This window comes from Dendrobates tinctorius, unplaced genomic scaffold (assembly GCF_039654945.1).
Source record: "Dendrobates tinctorius isolate UK_male_01 unplaced genomic scaffold, ASM3965494v1 ptg000143l, whole genome shotgun sequence".
Classification (NCBI taxonomy): Eukaryota; Metazoa; Chordata; class Amphibia; order Anura; family Dendrobatidae; genus Dendrobates; species Dendrobates tinctorius.
Window position 1 is genome coordinate 25,149,163 of NW_027361810.1, and position 20,549 is coordinate 25,169,711.

Genomic DNA, 20,549 nt, shown 5'->3' on the forward strand with positions numbered 1-20,549 from the left:
ACATGGACAACTACATGGAGTTATGTCAATTTTTTTTTTTTTACAATATGTCCGAAGCTCTTTAAAGCCGATCTTGCCAAATTGTTGGGTTTGGTCAACTTTTATTTATCTAATTCCTATGGCCAGCTTTGATGTGCATAAAAAAAGCAGCGTTGATCCTTGAAAATCTAATAAACCCCAAACCCAATTCGACAACACTCACATCCAGAGGAAGCTTGCCCACTCGGATGCATCTTGCGCTGTTGGGATCATCCTGAATACCTCTTGGTAAAGTGTAGAGCGCTTTAAACTTCTCATATTCCTCGCGGTATTTCAGCTAGACGAGACAATGGTGGACGTTATATCACATATATGTTCGAGAATATCACATTTTAACGTCCCTGCTTTCAGATACTCATGCTTACTGTGCTGGCAATGTGCTTGTTCTGCTTAGCAAAGGCCAAGGCCACTGTGTCCGGGGGCAGCTGGTAGCTTGTGGCTTTGATGGTATCCCAGGATTTTTTGTACAAGTTCTAAGGATTAAAACACATTTCATAAATTATCTTGAACGATAAAATCCATATATATCTGTCGTATGTCACATATTATATAGGAGTACATACACTGCTGAAAAGATCCTTAAGATTCTGGGTACGATCGTAATCTACAGTTTCCAAGACTGTTGTGTACTTATCCTTGTTCTTGTTGAAATCCTCTTTGTACTTGAGCTGAATTGAAGAGACAAGATGATCATGAGAATCGTAGATCAGCGAGAAGAGCAATGAATTTCCGATAATCGGATACTCACATCACTGGCATTGATGGCGCTTTGGACTGCCGTGACGTACACTGGGGTATCAGTGACAACGCTGTAGTTCTTAAAGTTTTCTTTACCGGCACTGGTGTACTTGACCTGAAAATAAATTTTTTAAAAAGTGCAAAGACCGTGATATAAGATCTGATGTTAATGACCTATACTAAGGGCTCGTGCAGATGGTCGTATTTTCGGTATGAGAGCAATCCAACAAAACATCGGATTGCACTTGGACGAATGTTACTCTATGGGGCCGTGCACATGTGAGGTTTTTTCCTTGGACCAAACGGGTACGATGACAAAATCGCTGCAGGCCCAAGTTGGATCTGATATTCAGATCACACTCAATTATGCAGGTCGTGGAAATCATAGGATTGCACTCAGATGACATCAGGAGAATGGAGAAGATGGAGATATTTTTTTCTCCATATTCTCCTCATCTGAGAGAATCCGATCAAACTTTGATCAGAGTATGATTTGCATAATCGACTGATTCTCTCAGATTACAAAATTTACAGTCATTTGCACATGCCCAAAGTATATCTTAGATCAATATGTAAGTCCTGGACAACCCCGTTCATATAAAAGCTACAACCCGAAGGTATGACCTACTTGACTCTGAAGATTATAGGAATTCTTAGCAAGTAAGATTTCTGGAGTGTCCCACACATAACAGCCAATGCCCTTGAGCCATGTTAGGTCTTCCTTGTAGAGTACCTACAAAGAAAATATTAAAAACCAAAATTAATAAAAACAGACAGGTATATATTTTTTGAAACGTTAACAAAAATATTGGAATGTTAAAAATTTTGCTACATACATCGCTCAAGATCTCGTTGGCCTTTTTGGCGTGAATGACCTTCTGCTCGTCAGGTAGACATGTCCATTCATGGAGATAGTGGCGATATTCAATGTCACTTAGGATCTGCTGGCATTTCTTGGCCAGGACGTTGTTAAGCATGTCACTTGGAATATTGATCTTGGTCTTATTGTCTTCGTAATTCTTCTTGTAGGCCAGCTAATAATGCAAAATATTTATATATCAGTAATAAAGTATGAAAACTCCGAAAGAACTAAAATCGTTGAAAAGTCAGAGGCACATTAATTACTGGCTATTTGATACTATCAAGATAACGGCGGAGAAGACCCTGGTGGACTTATCTAGATGTGTACAAGATCGATCTTCCTACAGATCGTTCATCCATCAAATCGCCATAGCTCGAGATCGAGCCAAAGGCCGTAACATAACATTAATATGCCTATAGGCTTTTTTTTTCTGGCCATATGAGGACGTGCTTTCTATGGGATGTGTTGTAGTTTTGAATGACACCATCCATTTTACCATATACCATATGGGTGACTTATATTCTACCACACATCGGTACATGGAAGAAACGGTTGTGCTACATACATGGCTCAAGATCTCGTCGGCCTTTTTTCTGTGAATGACCTCCTGCTCGTCAGGTAGACAAGTCCATTCATGGAGATAGTCGCAAGACTCAATGTCTCTAAGAATCTGCTGGCATTTCTTGGACAGGACGTTGTTAAAAATGTTACTTGGAATATTGATCTTGGTCTTGTTGTCTGCACAAGATCGATCTTTCTACAGATCGTTCATCCATCCAGTTGCCATGGCTTGAGATCAAGCCGAAGGCCATTAAATAATAATATGCCTATATGTCTTGGCTGAGTTGCCATCAATGGAAAAGAATTGATGTGCAAAGTGTGGGATTCAATGAAGTTCCAAAAGTTTCAAAACATGAAAAAAAAAACCCCTCTTCGATCTTACCACGCTCTTCATCTTCTGGAAAGCCAAAGAATGCACAACACTAGGGAAATCTCCAACCTGGGAACCAGCAAGATAGTGACCTTTTTCCTTCTCATAATGCTCTTTGTATTTTACCTGTGAACCAAAGTTGACACATGTATTTGGTATTTTACATGCGTCTGACATGATAATAAGATGTGAGATACATCTGTAATGTGAAACTTACGTCACTAGAAACAAGCTTAGCGTGTTTGGCACCGACTATGGGTATGTAGCTGGCATCCAGTTGGTAGCCCAATGCTTTAGTGCTATCCCATGAATCCTTGTACAGTTTCTAAGGAGCAAAAAAAAACCCAACAAACAGATAATACGTTTTTTTCAACTCAGTTATTTATTGAAAATGTCAATCCTTTATACTAAAGAAAGAAAAATGGAGGTTTATACAAAAAAAAACCTTAGGTGACACCTGTTAAGCAAGCACAAGTAAAAAGTGATGGTTGTTTGAAAATTAAATTACAAAGTTTAAAAAGTTCACAATATACTATTATCTTTTGTAATGAAAGCTTTCTCCAAAAATAAAATTAAAGAATTTACAAAAAGAAATTTGGAATACCGCACTCAAAACTTCTCAAAAATGTCATCGAGTGAGAAAATATGATTGGGTAATATTAACACAATAATACAAGACACAATAATAAAAAAAAAATGTAAAAATGAGGAACACGGTCAGATCAGTGAAACATCGCATAATGCAATGGGAAGAGAAGAAAAGTAGGTTTGTTTATCTGTAGTTTGGAAGAACGGTATTAATTATTCTCCAGCATTTATACAGAAGAGCACAGTTCTATCCGTCATTATAGTACTTACATCGCTGGTCAGCTTGGACATCTCTCTAGAGTGTGAGAGCTGAGGAGTGTCCGGGGAACCAATGTAATGGCCTTTCTCTAAATTGAAGGTTTCTTTATATTTCAGCTACAGAGAAAAAGAGATTGGAATAATAAATTAGGTACATACAGAAATATTATATATGAAACAAACAGATATTGGATAGATAGATAGATAGATAGATAGATAGATAGATAGATAGATAGATATGGGATAGATAGATATGAGATAGATAGATAGATATGGGATAGATAGATAGATAGATAGATAGATAGATAGATAGATAGATAGATAGATAGATAGATAGATATGGGATAGATAGATAGATAGAGAGAGAGAATAGATGGATGGATAGAGAGAGATAATAGATGGATGGATAGATAGATAGATAGATAGATATGGGATGGATAGATAGATAGATAGATAGATAGATAGATAGATAGATAGATAGAAACAGGAGAAACTGTACATATTAGATACTACAAAGAAGCAAAAGATAGGTTAGATAGATAATTAGATAGACTGACAACAGATAAGTTCATATTATAGATAGATAGATCAATTGATTGGAGATAAATAGTTATTATATAGATTGACAGATATATGTTATATATTGATAATTAGAAAGATGATAGATAGATAATAGATGGATGGATGGATAGATAGATAGATAGATTAATGTTCGATTAAATGCTATAAAGGAGCAAAAGATAGTTTAGATAGATAATTAGATTGATACTAGATAAGCAGATATTATAGATGCATAGATGGATAGATATTATATCAATTAATCTGAGATAAATAGTTATTAGATAGATACTGTAGATACATATTAGATAGATTAGATCATGGAAAGAAGTAAAATATAGGTTAGACAGATAAATTGATAGATAATAAATAGATAGATAGACAGATAGATAGATAGATAGATAGATAGATAGATAGATAGATAGATAGAAAAAAGTGGAACAGCACTTCTAGTAAATGAGTGCCAGGCCTCCCAGCAATTAGCCAATATACTTGCCAATAATAAAAAAAAAAAAATAGGAAGTAGCACTCCAGAACTTTCTCAGTTAAGGTGGACTTTATTAGATCCACATGGCATGGCGACGCTTCGGCTTCAAAACGCTGCTTGAGAAAGGCTTTCGTCGCCATGCCATGTGGATCTAATAAAGTCCACCTTAACTGAGAAAGTTTTGGAGTGCTACTTCCTATTTTTTTTTTTGATTATTGGCAAGTACCGTATATGGATTAATTGCTGGGAGGCCTGGCACCCATTTACTAGAAGTGCTGTTCCATTTTTTCTTTTTTTAGATAGATAGATATGTAAAACTGTTTAACGTGTATTCATTCTGGGTCTTATTTATCAAGCAAATTGCTATGAAAAAAACCATATATTTTTTAAACAAGTGAGCCTATGGATGAATTTATCATTGCATTCTTAAAGCATACAGTACACTTTTAAATCACTAGGAATCGGCCATGTCATATTTTGGCAACATATAAACAAAAACCATGAAAATAGTAAATAATATAATACAAAAAAATTACTCACATCACTTTGGTTGATGGCATTCATTTTGGCGAGCACAACGTATGGTGGGTCCACCACATGGGTGAAATTTGAAAAGTTGGATTGCGCGTCCTTCTTATAATGTCTCTACAGTGAGAAAAAAAAACCACAAAAATAAAATAAAAACAAAAAAGACAACTATAAACCATAATGACTACATACGGTGAGCTACAATCTATAATTTTACTAGTAATTACAGTCAGAAAGTATTGCTGTAATGACATTATATGTTATGGGGTTCGAATCAGCGTTTAAAATGATGGGGTAACTAAAGGTCTTGCCTTGGTCATTACTGACCCTGACCCTAATATTTGATCGGGAGGCTTGCTTTAAAAAGGGATGTCATCAAAATTAACCTATTGTTTAAAACAGGTTTTGGTGTTAATTACATTTTGATTGTGTTATATTGATATTGTATTTTTCATATTAATACCTATATTAAAAATCCATTTTCACACTGTCCACTAAGCCTAATATTAGACTCGTACTTCTTATTCTTCACATGGACATTAGCATCAATACACTGACTTAGACCTTATTTATTTGTATAGAAGTCTTATCTGAGCATGCACTAATCTGGGCAATGTTAATTCTAAAGGAGGAGGAGGTGGGCTGTGACATCAGTTATTATGAGTAGAGGGCCCGATTTATCTATGGTATATAGAGGTGTACAGGAGGAGGAGGTGAGCTGAGACATGATCTATGGTGGATGGTGGATCTTGTATTATCTACTGTATATAGAAGTGTTATCAGCAATTGCACAGGAGGAGGAAGAGGTGAGCTGTGACATCAGCTATTGTGAAAGGTGGATCATATGTAAACTACTATAACACAGGATCCACTGTAACCATTCATACGCACCTCATTAACCAGTTCTTGTGCTTTCCTCACTTTCTGGTGCTCTACGGAGTCTAATGGAACCCATCCGCAACCACGAATCCATTCCAGGTCAGATTTGTAGACACTCTAGAGTAAGAAACGATGTGATAAGTAATTGTTAAGGAATAAAGGGCAAAATAAAATGTTTAAGAAAGCCTTCATAACTCACATCACTCTGCAGGTCATAAGCCTTCCTGGCTTGTATGCAGTCGTTCTGGTCAGGGTGGCATGTCCACTGGTGAAGGTAATGACGGTAGTCAATACCGCTGGCCAAGCTCTGTCCTTGCTTGGCTGTTTCGAGTGATACCATGTCATGAGGAATATGGATTTTCGACTTGCTCTTCTCATAAATCTTTTTGTATTCTCTATCATTCTGGATCAGGTTCGCGTGTTTGAACCATTTTAGTTTGGGATCGGCATCAGCATTTGGAACACCAACGTAGTGACCTCTCTGTTTGATGTGTTCAGCTTTGTACTTCAGCTAAAAAAAAAATATATCAAGAATCTAAATTAAGAGGTTAAGTATTGCAGTAGCATACATTTTCAGATACAATAATATGGTGAAGAGGCACCGTCTCCCTTAGCCTATTGTCTCACTATGGGTGGTGGAGGAGCCTTACGATCAATATATCCTTCTTTTTGCCAAAAGGACTTTTTCTTACTGTTGGAGTGTGATGTGATTGAAAACCAGGAGAAGGATCCATTTTTTTATTATTCCTAAGAGGACCTCTCATGCAGGTCACCCCTGCAAGTAGTAAATATCATGGTCGAATTTAAAGGAGGAGATCACAAACCAAACCATTTACCCCAGAGCGACCACTACAAACCCTTCCTACCTGCCTAGGCTTGTCTTCCAAAACTTTACACCCTAATTGGGACAAATGTTGGTCCTATGGGTGCAAAAGAGGTTTTGGCGGGGGTGGGGGGCAACTATGTAGCCAATTACCCTAGTCGGGCCCAAACGGTCTCTTCGTCCAATATCATAAAATTAATACTATTAAAGAGGGGCCCTGTTGGAGACTTTGCATTGGGGTTCACAAACTTCAAATGACACCACTGGCTTTTGGTTTCTTCCCAGCCATTCACTTTTAGACTGTAAACTAATTGTAGCTTACAGTTTACAAGGCAGGGCCGGACTGGCCATATGGCAATTCTGGCAAATGACAGAAGGGCCTGTCTGGTCGTGGGCCGCCTTGTCTGCTGTGTAGTTAACAGAATCCGTATTCTCAAGACAACCATACTGTTATGAGATGTGAAGGAGCACAGTCGCGGATTCCGTCACTTACCCCAGTCCACGGGTATCATTAGAAATATTGGTCTGGTAATAAATCTTGCTTTCCTCCATCCAGGCTAATATATCCCATCTGATGCTCGGGGACGGGGACAGCATGGGCCTGTATGATTTCAAATGCCAGGGCTGAATTTCAGCCCCAGTCAGTACCTGTTACAAGGTGCTCTTTTTGTGATATATATGTGGCCTAATGAGCTTTTGTGGGAAGGAGGAAAGGTATGTAAAGCAATGGCTATTTTTGACAATCCTAAGGCGAGGGCTTCTTGCACTCGTGGTCCCCTCTGCTATATGTGGTTGCAATAAGGATTATATGAAGTCTTAGTCCCATAGGTGTGAGCCTCACTAACCTGAATCTAGGCATGAAGAACAAGTAAATGCATAAATGAAAATAACATGTAATGTTCAAAATTTTTCAATTTTGCCCAGAAAAACAGTCTATAGACTAATTTCTACATGGATCTCCATAATGCAATGCACGTAAAAATGGCTGATAATTATTCTGACACTTTTATTCCATAACTTGTGCTTGATGGTCAGTAATACTGCACATATTGAAGAGGCACGGGAAGGGATTACCTCGCTCTGAGCAATGCTGCTTTTTTTGGCATGTGCTATTTGTACTGCATCATGGGGTAATAGGTAACCAGTTGCCTTAATGTTGTCCCAGCCTTCTGTGTACAATTTCTAGAATAGAAGGAAATAAATTATGAAAACTATTTTAGCTGTGATCTGAAATTAGATAGATAGAAAGATTAACTCGTACATTATTGACGTTCTTGGCCGCCTCTTTTGCAGTTATCAGTAGCGGAGTATCGGTCAGTGCTGTGTATTTTGTCTTAATGTTGTTCCAAGCTTCGTGATACTTAATCTGAAAAGAAATCCACACTTGGTAAGTAAAACTGGATAATTTACAAACTGGTGCAACCTAAAGTTATAGACTGAAACCACAACTTGCAAATCTGTCTAATGTAATGTTTTAGGTATAGCAAAAAGAGAGAAGTATAGTGAGAACAAACGGATTGAAGGTGGGATTGGGTTATCTGGGGAAGACTGGCGAAAATCAAGTAAGTAAATGGGAATATTAGGGAGGACTGCTGAGATCAAAGTTTAGGGATGGGGTTAACTAGGGACGGGTTGGTGAGATTATAGTAAGGAGATGGGGTTATCTGGGAAGGGTTGGTGAGATCAGAGTAAAGAGATGGGGTTATCGTGGGAAGGGTTTGTGAGATCAGAGTAAGGAGATGGGGTTATCTGGGGAAGGGTTGGTGAGATTATAGTAAGGAGATGGGAAGGGTTGCTGAGATTGTAGTAAGGAGATGGGGTTAGATGAGGAAGGGTTGGTGAGATCAGAGTAAGGAGATGGGGTTATCTGGGAAGGGTTGGTGAGATCAGAGTAAGGAGATGGGGTTATCTGGGAAGGGTTGGTGAGATCAGAGTAAGGAGATGGGGTTATCTGGGAAGGGTTGGTGAGATCAGAGTAAGGAGATGGGGTTATCTGGGGAAGGGTTAGTGAGATCAGAGTAAAGAGATGGGGTTATCTGGGAAGGGTTGGTGAGATCAGAGTAAGGAGATGGGGTTATCTGGGAAGGGTTGGTGAGATTATAGTTAGGAGATGGGGTTATCTGGGGAAGGGTTAGTGAGATCAGAGTAAAGAGATGGCGTTATCTGGGAAGGGTTGGTGAGATCAGAGTAAGGAGATGGGGTTAGATGAGGAAGGGTTGGAGAGATTATAGTAAGGAGATTGGGTTAGCTGGGGAAGGGTTGGTGAGATTATAGTAAGGAGATGGGGTTATCTGGGGAAGGGTTGCTGAGATTGTAGTAAGGAGATGGGGTTAGATGAGGAATTGTTGGTGAGATCATAGTAAGGAGATGGGGTTATCTGGGAAGGATTGGTGAGATCAGAGTAAGGAGATGGGGTTATCTGGGAAGGGTTGGTGAGATCAGAGTAAGGAGATGGGGTTATCTGGGAAGGGTTGGTGAGATCAGAGTAAGGAGATGGGGTTATCTGGGAAGGGTTGGTGAGATCAGAGTAAGGAGATGGGGTTATCTGGGAAGGGTTGGTGAGATCAGAGTAAGGAGATGGGGTTATCTGGGAAGGGTTGGTGAGATCAGAGTAAGGAGATGGGGTTATCTGGGGAAGGGTTGGTGAGATTATAGTTAGGAGATGGGGTTATCTGGGGAAGGGTTAGTGAGATCAGAGTAAAGAGATGGGGTTATCTGAGAAGGGTTGGTGAGATCAGAGTAAGGAGATGGGGTTAGATGAGGAAGGGTTGGAGAGATTATAGTAAGGAGATTGGGTTAGCTGGGGAAGGGTTGGTGAGATTATAGTAAGGAGATGGGGTTATCTGGGGAAGGGTTGCTGAGATTGTAGTAAGGAGATGGGGTTAGATGAGGAATTGTTGGTGAGATCATAGTAAGGAGATGGGGTTATCTGGGAAGGGTTGGTGAGATCAGAGTAAGGAGATGGGGTTATCTTGGGAAGGGTTGGTGAGATTATAGTAAGGAGATGGGGTTATCTGGGAAGGGTTAGTGAGATCAGAGTAAAGAGATGGGGTTATCTGGGAAGGGTTGGTGAGATCAGAGTAAGGAGATGGGGTTATCTGGGAAGGGTTGGTGAGATCAGAGTAAGGAGGTGGGGTTATCTGGGGAAGGGTTGGTGAGATCAGAGTAAGGAGATATGGTTATCTGGGGAAGGGTTGGTGAGATTATAGTTAGGAGATGGGGTTATCTGGGGAAGGGTTAGTGAGATCAGAGTAAAGAGATGGGGTTATCTGGGAAGGGTTGGTGAGATCAGAGTAAAGAGATGGGGTTATCTGGGAAGGGTTGGTGAGATCAGAGTAAGGAGATGGGGTTATCTGGGAAGGGTTGGTGACATTAGAATAAGGAGATGGAGCCAGAGAACTGACTCTAAATACAGTATATTACTAAATAAAGTTATAAAACATTATAAATTAAAGTAAAATAAAAACAAAACAAGAAACATCCCCTTGTAATCATTGTTTTGAAAAATACTTACATCACTCAGGATATCAGCGCTTTGCTTAGCTGTGACATAATCCACTCTGTCACTGACGGCTGTAAACTTGATAGTGTCTGGTTTAGTTCTATACTTCTTCTGCAAATAAAAAAAAATTGGGCACATACATCAATCTCTTAGGCATCTCTATTATTTCTTGAAATATTAACAAACAAGAATTAACTGTACCTCGCTTATAATGTCTTGGGCAAACTTAACCTTCTTAACATCTTGAGACCCATCTGGGAACCAACCAATTCCCCGGAGCCACTCCAGGTCTGACTTGTACAGAGCCTGCAAGTAAAAGGGAATATAAATACATACTATAGGCTGATACAAATCCAACATCTCTGAAGATCCTGAAATACTGCAGCTTCCTCACTGGACACAAACAATAGGATAACATTTTATGTTTTTCAGCAGATCCCTTTACAGCTTTACTTTATAGACTGAGCCATGATGAGCAGAGTCATCTCATTTTCTCTAAAAAATTGGCTCTTCTGTAGTATTGGAGTCTTAGATAAGATAATATATCAATACTATGCACACAAGAATTGGCTATGAATTGAGTTTCCTTCTCAATTGCTCTCTTTGGGAGAGGATAGAATGTTTTCTGGAAACTTTAGTAGTTTGTGGACATTGTTCTGTGTGTTAACTCATATTCATTTCAGATGACATAAAACATATTCCCATCAAACAACTCCAACATTGTAAACTTACATCACTCTGGAGGTCGTAGGCCTTTCTAGCTTGAATGACGTCATTCTGGTCTGGCAGACATGTCCATTGGTGCAAGAAGCGCTTGTAATCAATGTCACTGACCAAAGTCTGACATAGCTTGGCCTGAACTATGGACACCATATCAACAGGTAGGTTCAACTTTGTCTTTGATTTCTCAAAGTCTTTCTTGTATAACAGGTCACTGGGAAGTTTAGATGCCTTCAAATTCCAGGCCAACTTGTTGTCATCGTGAGCCGTGGGCGTTCCTACGTAGTGACCCTTCTGCTTCTCGTGGGCTAGTTTGTATTTATACTGTAAGTGTCAAAAAAAAACAGGGACATTGCTAAAATTATGAATTAGCTAGATAAAAACATGAATGTCACAATGCAAATACTTGGACTGAGGAATTGTAAAAATAGTGAAAAAATATACAATAATTTAATAGTTCAGTATGTGATACAATGGACTTAACACTCACATCACTTGCAATCTCTCTTGAGGCTTTGGCGGATTTGATGGCAATTGCATCAGACTTGAGGTCATAAATCATTTTCACCTTATCCCAGCCTTCTCTGTATAGTTTCTGAAATAGGAAATGTGTATATGAGGAATAACAATTTTTTTGGCCATTTTGTGACTTGTAGCCTACATTTTTCACCAGTTTTCTCCCCTGCATGCTCTATTTCCTAATCTGCAGTTCACTCTCAGCTAGTGGGTGGAAATGAGCGGCTATCATGTCTCCCAGAAACAGCGCACAGAGAAGAATTCCATATCTTCATTCCTTATCACACGGACAGATATACGAAGGACATTATACAGCATTACTTAGCAGTGAAGATGTGAATCCAGCTCTGTGGTAACTTGTTAGAAAGCTCAGCATGATCTTTCTGTGTTTCTACAACTGCCTGTTCTTTCACTCTACTCCTCTCATCACCATAGAGTAAATAGGCTTTGTAATCTGGAAGCACAGTGGGTGGGAGTCTGTCTTGTTTGAGCAAGACAGCGTTTTAAGAGTGGATAATAAGCTCAGAAGGCAGAAAGGAGAGGAAAAAGTGGCTTTTAAGTGGGCAAGGTAGAAGTTTTATCTGATAATGTATATTACAAAGTTTTGCATATTTGCTTGTACTATTGATTTATGCCAAGTTTGTTGAAAGTACAATTTCTTTTTAAATGTATATTTTTATTATTCTATTATTTTTCATATCACTATAACAAATAAAAAATCTTGCAAATTTCATGCTAATAACTTTGCCTAATATTATTTTGCATCTTCCTGTACTTCAAATGGAATTTTTCAGCAATAGATTGACTTAGATTCTGTTTTCTTACAAAGAAGCCTTATCTTGGGTATAGGTAATTTTGAAGGGAGCTGTGACATCAGCTATTTTGAATGGCGAATCCTGTGTTATCTACTGTATTTATTGGTGTTATCAGTCATTGCACAGGAGGAGGAGGAGGTGAGCTGTAACATCACCTATTATTAACACCAGATCATGTGTTATCTACTGTATATATAGGTGGCATCAGTCATTGTACAGTAGGAGGAGGAGGTGAGCTGTGACATATGCTATTAACAGTGGATCATGTGTTATTTACTGTATATAACAGTGCTGTCAGTGATTGAACAGGAAAGAGAGAAGGTGATCTGTGACATATGTTATTATTAACATTGGATCATGTGCTACTTACTGTATATAGAGGTGCTATCAGTCATTGTACAGGAGAAGGAGAAGGTGAGCTGTGACATCGCCTATTGTGAATGGTGGCTTCTGTGCTATGTACTATATTTAGAGGTGTCATCAGTCTTTGCACAGAAGGGGGAGGCGGAGGTGACCTGTGACATCACCTACTGTAACTACTGTACATGGATGTGTTATTTCATTGTAATAATGCATTGTATGATAATGAGACTGCTTAAAAGTCTCTCTATACAATAAGGAAGTGTGAATCTTGTATAAAGCCTAGTGACCACCGAGAAAATTTCAAGACTCCTCTTTTTTAAAAAGAGAGTGATATGGAAAATGAAAAAAAAAAACATCTAAAACGTAAAATGTGAGAAGAAATGCTAAAATATAAATTTGTTATACTGTAAAGTCCTGATATAAACAATAGGCCATTTGTTTTTTATAAAACATTCCCTTTAAGAACTTTTTTGAGGCTGTTCTTGTGTCTTGAGATGGAGCAGAACTTTGGAATATGATGTTGGCTCCTCATTTCATTGCATCCTCTCAATGCTTGCTGCTTGTTGAACATCAGACCAAAGAACTTTTCCAAGGCTAATTGCATACCTATTGGTGGCCGTTTCTGTGAGATTACTCTAAATTTTACTCTGACAACTTTAAAAAATGTAGTCACGAAAGCCACATAGACACTTACATTGCTGACATTTTGAGAATTAGACTTTGACAGCAAAATCTCTGGCGTATCCGGCATGACGTGTATGGTTCTCTTGTCTTGTTCCCAAGCCTCTTTATATTTGGCCTTTAGACATAAAAGAAATCAAGTCAGTAATTCTAATATTTTCCATGACCGTCTTAGATAAGTAAAATAAAGCAAAATATTCAACATACAGCACTGATCTGGTCAGCATTGATCTTTGACAGGACGACAGCTGGAAGGTCCACAATGCTGGTGAACTTCAAGCTGCTGGCTGGTTGACGGTAAAGGCGATCGTTCAAGATGTCTTGAGCATTTTTCACTTTCTTAACTTCGACTGAATCAGTTGGTATCCAACCACATCCTCGAATCCATTCCATATCCGATTTATAGACAGCCTGGAAGAACAAAGAGTAAGATACTTTACTTGGGAATGGGATACATCTCTTGAATATGAAGCTTATGGAAATACTGTAGGACCTGGTTTACTTATATGGAAATATTGAGTATGAATTAATTAAGTTATGTAAAAGCATGGTCTTGTTGATCTCTAGCCTCAAAACCAGGTAAAATGGCTTTTAGTTCACAGACCAGTATAAAATGTTCAGATTTGTCTCAATCCTCAATTTAAGCTATTCACTATTTTCAGTGGATGGATCCTCATCATCAGAATTCTGCCAGCACTATAGGAGCTGTAACTTTCTTTTCTTACCTTTCCTGCATGCATTACTTCTGTACTTTACAATGACCTTTTTGCACAGCCTTCTCTGTTATGTCTATAAGACAACTGACAGAGTGGAGTGCAATGCAAAGACAGAGAGACAAAGACCTACACTTGCCCCCTGTAGAAAAACGAAGACCCATCCACAAACAATTAGAAAGACAAATTTCTGTCAGTATTTCCTTTTGGAAGACCCATCCCTACTTCCCGTAGAGAGAGAAAGACCCACCCCCACTTTCTGTAGAGCGACAAAGAACTGCTTGCATTTCCTGTAGAGAGACAGACATACCCCACTTAACGCAGAGATACAAAGACCTGCCCCCACTTACTATAGAGACACAAAGACCAGCTCTACTTCTTGTACACACACTAAATCCACCCCGACTTCCTGTAGAGAAACAAAGACCTGCCCCGTTTCTTGTAGAGTCACAAAGACCCACTTTGACGTACTCCCACTTCTTGTAGAAATACAAAGACCCACCCCCACTTCCTGAAGAAAGAGAAGGACTCATCCCCATTTCTAGTAAAGAGACAAAGACCTGCTTCTACTTCCTGTAGAGAGACAAAGACATGCCTCCACTTACTGTAGAGACTCAAAGATCTGCCCCACTTCCTGTAGACACACTAAGACCTGCCCCTACTTCTTGTAAAGAGACAAAGACCTGCCCCACTTCAAGTAGAGACACAAAGACCCACTCTGACCAACCTCACTTCCTGTAGAGACACAAAGGCCCACCCCATTTCCTGTAGAGAGAGAAAGATCTGCTTCCACGTCCTGTACAGAGACAAAAACATGTCCCACTTCCTGTAGAGACACAAAGACCCACCCCCTTACTGCAGGGACACAAATACCCACTCCAACCCACCCCCAATTCCTGTAGAGACACAAAGACCTGCCCCCACTTCCTATACAGACACAAAGACCCGCTCTCACTTACTGTAGAGACACAAAGACCGGATCCACTTAATGTGGACACATTAACACCCACTCCTACTTATAGACAGACAAAGACCTGCTCCACTTCTTCTAGAGACATAGAGATACAAAGACCCACCCTGACCCGCCCCTACTTCCTGTAGAGAGAGAAAGATCTGCCCCCACTTCCTGCAGAGACACAAAGACCCACCCCATTTCCTGTAGTGGAGGTGGAGTGAGAGTAGGGATTGAAACACTAAAGAACTCCATACACATTGGAGTAAAGTTTGCTGAAACTGACAAGCATCTAATATGTTTTGGGACCACCGGAGGAGAGAAGGATCAGGCAGTATAAATATTAAATGCTTTTGTTCCAAGGTAGTGACTAATACTTACCTCAGGTGGTTGGAAAACTTCCTATAGTAAAACAAAATTGGTATTGAATGAATTGCGCATTCATATACTTACATCACTCTGCAATTCATAAGCTTTCTTGGCCTGGATGCAATCATTCTGGTCAGGGTGACAAGTCCACTTGTGCAGGTACTGGCGGTAATCGATCTCAGTGGCAGCTGCTTGGCCCTGCTTAGCTGTCACAATGGACACCATATCTACTGGTAAGTTAATCTTGGTCTTGGTCTTCTCGTAATCACGCTTGTATCCCAAGTCACTTGGCAGCTTGCCGGAATTGATCAACCACATTAGCTTAGGATCATCCTTGACTGTGGGAGCGCCAATGTAATGACCCTTTAGTTTCTCAAAAGCAAATTTATATTTGTACTAGAATCAGAAAAAAAAAATATTATTATTTTATTATATTATAATAATATATAAATATATTTAATACTTAATACAAAATACTACTAATGTGGTATGATATTTGTTATTAACTTCACCCCAAAACACCTATGAACTATTTGACTGACGCCTTTACTATTTAATTTGGCGTTTACTAGAAGATAAATACTTAATTTGTGACTATTTAGGGGGCCTAGGGAGGAAATTATTGAATTGCAATACATAAAACATGCAATAATATAAGTTGTGATATAATGCTTACGTCACTAGCAATGTCTCTTGAGGCCCTGGCACTGCGGATAGAGATGGCATCTGCTTTCATGTCAATAGCCTTCTTGACTTTATCCCATTCCTTCCTGTACAATCTCTGTAAAATAAAAAGTCACATTTTTGTTCATCTACTTCAACATACCTGGTTTTATCCTGAATTCTTACGTCAAAGATTGACTTACGTCGCTGATGGTTACTGCATTGACCTTGGACTGGACCATCTGTGGAGTGTCTGAAGGGAGGCTGAATTTCGTTTTCTCTTGATCCCATGCATCTCTGTATATACGCTGTACATTAGAAACAAATACATACATCTTAATTAAAACACAACATCTTACTGATAATATAGAAATAAGAAGTAAGGGAGCACACCAAATGAAAAAAAATTATGGAATTATTTACAGTTTGGAAACATGAGATAATTATGTAATAATCGGCAGAAAGTGACATGAAGTTGACATCCACCTGTCCCTAGAATATATTTCTGTATCTTTTAGATTCGTAATAAGACCTAAGTCAAGCAACATCACTCACATCGCTGATCTGAAGAGCGTTGACCTTAGCCAAGATGATTCCAGGAGAATCCGCAACGCTGGTGAATTTGAGGGTGTCTGGATGCTGACGGTACTGGCGCTCACTTAAGATTTCTTGAGCTTTCTTTACTTTGTTGACCTCAAGGGAGTCATTTGGAATCCAACCGCAGCCACGGATCCATTCCAAATCAGATTTGTAGACCGCCTGTGGATGAAATGTTGTCATCATAGAGGATATTGAGATCAGTCAATAATCACATCAAATAAATTTGAACACATCAAAACTTGGACTTAAAATTTAATTACGCTTTCCAAAAGCTTTTCATATGTCTTAGCGAAAAGTCAAAAGTTTTGATAAGTGGGAGTCTGTGTGGTAGGACCACCATAGGTTGCTAAATTGAAGTGGTGGGTACTCTCTTACGATCACTGCTTTCCACGGAGACAGTTTTGGATTGGAGTAAGGCTCAGCCAAGGGTTTATGCATCTTTGTTTTAGTGTTGTCAAAAGTCCTGATCGATGGTGATCTAGGTGCTGAGATTCCCACCGATCAAGGCTTCTGACTCATCTTTTTGACAGGTCAAAAAAAAAGTTTCTAAAAATTGATGCCTAAAATTCTAAAATTTAGAAAGGAGTTATGAGTAACATGACATACATCACTCTGGAGATCATAGGCCTTCTTGGCCTGGATGACATCATTCTGGTCAGGTAGACACGTCCATTGGTGAAGGCGATGGCGGTACTCAATGTCATTGACTAATTTCTGGCAGTTCTTGGCCAAAACCACAGACAGCATTTCCACGGGGCTGTTGTACTTGGTCTTCAACTTCTCAAACTCTTTCTTGTATTCTCGTTCACTCTGGATCTTGGCAACATGCATGGCCCATACAGATTTGGGATCATCCGCTAAGCTTCTGAACCCAACATGGTGGCCTTGCTGTTTGCGATATCCTATTTTGTATTTGAACTGTGGAGAAAAATACATAATTCAAGCTTCGATATTTCTATAGAGTAGAAAGAATGATTCCCATAAATTTAGAAGAGGGTATATAAATTCTCTTTTTTTTAGTGCTTACATCACTAACGATATCTCTTGATGCTTTGGCGGACTTGATTGCAATAGCATCAGCTCTGAGGTCATATCCTTTCTTCTTAGTCTTATCCCACTCCAACTGGTATTGTTTCTGCAAATCAAAAACTTCAGTTAAAGTGACAAGTCTTATTGTAAAGTGCAAAAAAAAATTACATAAATGAACCAAAAATAAGCAATCTCTACACATATGAAGGTGCTCATCTGCAATACGTTACATTTTAATTTGCTTCCTGGAGGTAAAAAGAATAGAAAAAATATATATTTTTATATAATTTTGACAAGGCAAGATGGGGGTTATGGAGGACGCTGAGCCAAACTTGGTGTGGGTTGCGTTCTGGTAGAAAGAGAAGCTAAACTACTGTAGGTCAGAAACTGGATCCACATGTGTTCAGCTGCTATGTGTTAATCGTGTTATAGATGATATAATAACACAAAATAAAGGTCCAATGTACCATGTGGTGTCCAAATAACACCACCATACAGTATACCAAATGGTGCCACTACAATGGCCAAAAAAGTACCACCATACAAAATAATGAGACTATGGTACACAAAGAATACCACCACACAGTATACAAAATAATGCCTCTACAGTGCCCAAATAATGCCGATGAGTAAGATACAAAATAATGACATCACCCTGTTCAAATAATACCACCACGCAACATACAAAATTATGCCAGAATAATACCACGGTAAAGTATAGAAAATGATGCCACTACAGTGCCTAAATAATAACACCAGTCTCCAAAATAATCTCACTATAGTGCACAAATTAATACCACCATACCACTAAAATGTGCAAATAAAATTTACATATAGTATACAAAATATTGCCCATACATTGCCAAAATAATACCATCATACAAGATATAATGTAAAATAATGACACCAAAGTGACCAAATAGTAATGTCTTACAAAATGATGTCTGGATGTCCTCGAATCCCACAATCCACCGCGCCGCACCGGAAGTACGCCGACCGCCATATTGGAATACCCAAGTGATGGGTATTCCAATATGTCACCCACTGGTGGTACCAGGCCCTTCCACAGTACCACCAGCGGGACACCGCCGAAACCCCCCCTGCCGCCGGACCCCCTCGCCACCGCCTGCCCACTCACCTCCGTGCAGTCACAGCTGACAGGAAAGACTGCGGCTTGCGGCCTGTGCTGGAGATGGGGTGCGGGCGCCCTCTGGTGGCGCCGCACCCCATCTCCAGAACAAGCCGCAAACCACCGTCTTTCCTGCTGGACCCACCGCTGGACCCCCCAGCCGCTCCTGGACCCGCCGGCCCCCCCCCCACTGCTGGACCCGCCGCCAGACTCCCCCACCACTGCTGCCTGCCCACCCACCTCTGTGCCCACATACACACACAAGCACGGACATCCACTCACATGCATACACACACACACATATATACTGTACATGCAGATACACACACGGTGTAATGTCTCAACACACACATTCATGTACACGTACATACAAACACGCATGGACACACAGTATAATGTTCCCACACGCACATACACACTGTAACACGCGTACACACACAGTATAATGTCCCCACATACTCATACACACGCACATGCACGCACATATACACACACACAATCACGCACATAAAGTACACACGCAAGCACAAACATATGCACATACACACGCAAGTGCATACACGCCTGTGCATACCCACACGCAGATACGCACATACACACACAGATACACATGCACACAAACACGTATACGCACGCGTATACACACAGTATAATGCCCGCACGTACACATGCACGCACATACACACATGCAAGCACGAACATACAAACACATACACACAGTATAATGTCCCCACACACTCAGCTACACAGACGCACATAAACAGACAAGCATGCACATACAGTACATGCATATGCATACGCATACACAGACACATACACAATATAATGTCCGCACATACACACAAACATGCTCATACACACAAACACGCATATACACACGCAAGCATGCACGTATACACATATACGCAAGCATGCACATACACACAAACATGCACATACACACAAACATGCACATACACGCACACATACACAAACAAGCATACGCACGTGCATACACATACACACAAACACACAGTATAATGTCCGCACACACACGCAGATACGCACATACACAAACATGCACATACACACGCACGTGCAAACACTCGCAGAAGTACGAACACACATGAATACACAAACACGCATACACACAAACATGCATGTACTCACGCACATACACACCCACATACATACGCATACATTCACACATACACACATGCGCATACACAAGTAAGCACAAACATACACCCACATATGCATACATACACGTGCTTACACGCGCACACATACATAGGCATAAATACAAGCATACATGCACACATATGCATACACACGCGGACGCCATCTTTGGACACTTAGTTATACAAAGATGGTGGCCGCATGACACTACACCGCCAGCACCACAGAGCTGCCCCCATCATGATGTCATTGTCCTCCCGATGCGATAGCATCGGACCCACATCTAGTACAAAATAATCTCACTACAGTGTCCAAATAATACCACCATACAGTGTACAAAATAACGACAATACAGTGCCAAAATAATAACACCATAAAGCATTCAAAATAATCTCACTATGGTACAAAAGTAATAGCACCATACCACTACAATGTCCGAATAACACCTCCATATAGTGTAATAAATATTGCTGCTACAGTGCCCAAATAATACCATCATACAGTCACTGTCAGACTGAAGAACATTGGGCCCACCAGAGGATTTGATTCTGAGGGATCACCTTTCTCCTCCACTGAAAAGCCCCATAGCAACTGCAAGGTTTGCACTATGAACTCTTCTGAAGGAGAAGTCAGGGCCCACCGGAGGAT

General features: G+C 39.9%; 1 protein-coding gene across 1 annotated transcript in view; it reads right to left on the bottom strand.

The window, feature by feature from the left end:
* Positions 1-20,549, bottom strand: part of NEB (nebulin) — a 166,873-nt gene that overhangs the window by 65,340 nt on the left and 80,984 nt on the right. Inside the window, exons 68-93 of the mRNA XM_073545254.1 lie at positions 17,613-17,720; positions 17,192-17,503; positions 16,541-16,744; positions 16,189-16,293; positions 15,999-16,103; positions 15,407-15,718; positions 13,496-13,699; positions 13,302-13,406; positions 11,404-11,508; positions 10,926-11,237; positions 10,395-10,499; positions 10,206-10,304; positions 7,953-8,057; positions 7,766-7,873; positions 6,068-6,379; positions 5,881-5,985; positions 5,002-5,106; positions 3,429-3,533; positions 2,788-2,895; positions 2,583-2,696; positions 1,614-1,811; positions 1,406-1,510; positions 788-892; positions 603-707; positions 405-512; positions 203-316 (exon numbers count right to left, since the gene is read on the bottom strand). Of these exons, the coding sequence (XP_073401355.1) occupies positions 203-316; positions 405-512; positions 603-707; positions 788-892; positions 1,406-1,510; positions 1,614-1,811; positions 2,583-2,696; positions 2,788-2,895; positions 3,429-3,533; positions 5,002-5,106; positions 5,881-5,985; positions 6,068-6,379; positions 7,766-7,873; positions 7,953-8,057; positions 10,206-10,304; positions 10,395-10,499; positions 10,926-11,237; positions 11,404-11,508; positions 13,302-13,406; positions 13,496-13,699; positions 15,407-15,718; positions 15,999-16,103; positions 16,189-16,293; positions 16,541-16,744; positions 17,192-17,503; positions 17,613-17,720 (3,873 nt within the window). The remainder of the gene's footprint in view (positions 1-202; positions 317-404; positions 513-602; positions 708-787; positions 893-1,405; positions 1,511-1,613; positions 1,812-2,582; positions 2,697-2,787; positions 2,896-3,428; positions 3,534-5,001; positions 5,107-5,880; positions 5,986-6,067; positions 6,380-7,765; positions 7,874-7,952; positions 8,058-10,205; positions 10,305-10,394; positions 10,500-10,925; positions 11,238-11,403; positions 11,509-13,301; positions 13,407-13,495; positions 13,700-15,406; positions 15,719-15,998; positions 16,104-16,188; positions 16,294-16,540; positions 16,745-17,191; positions 17,504-17,612; positions 17,721-20,549) is intronic.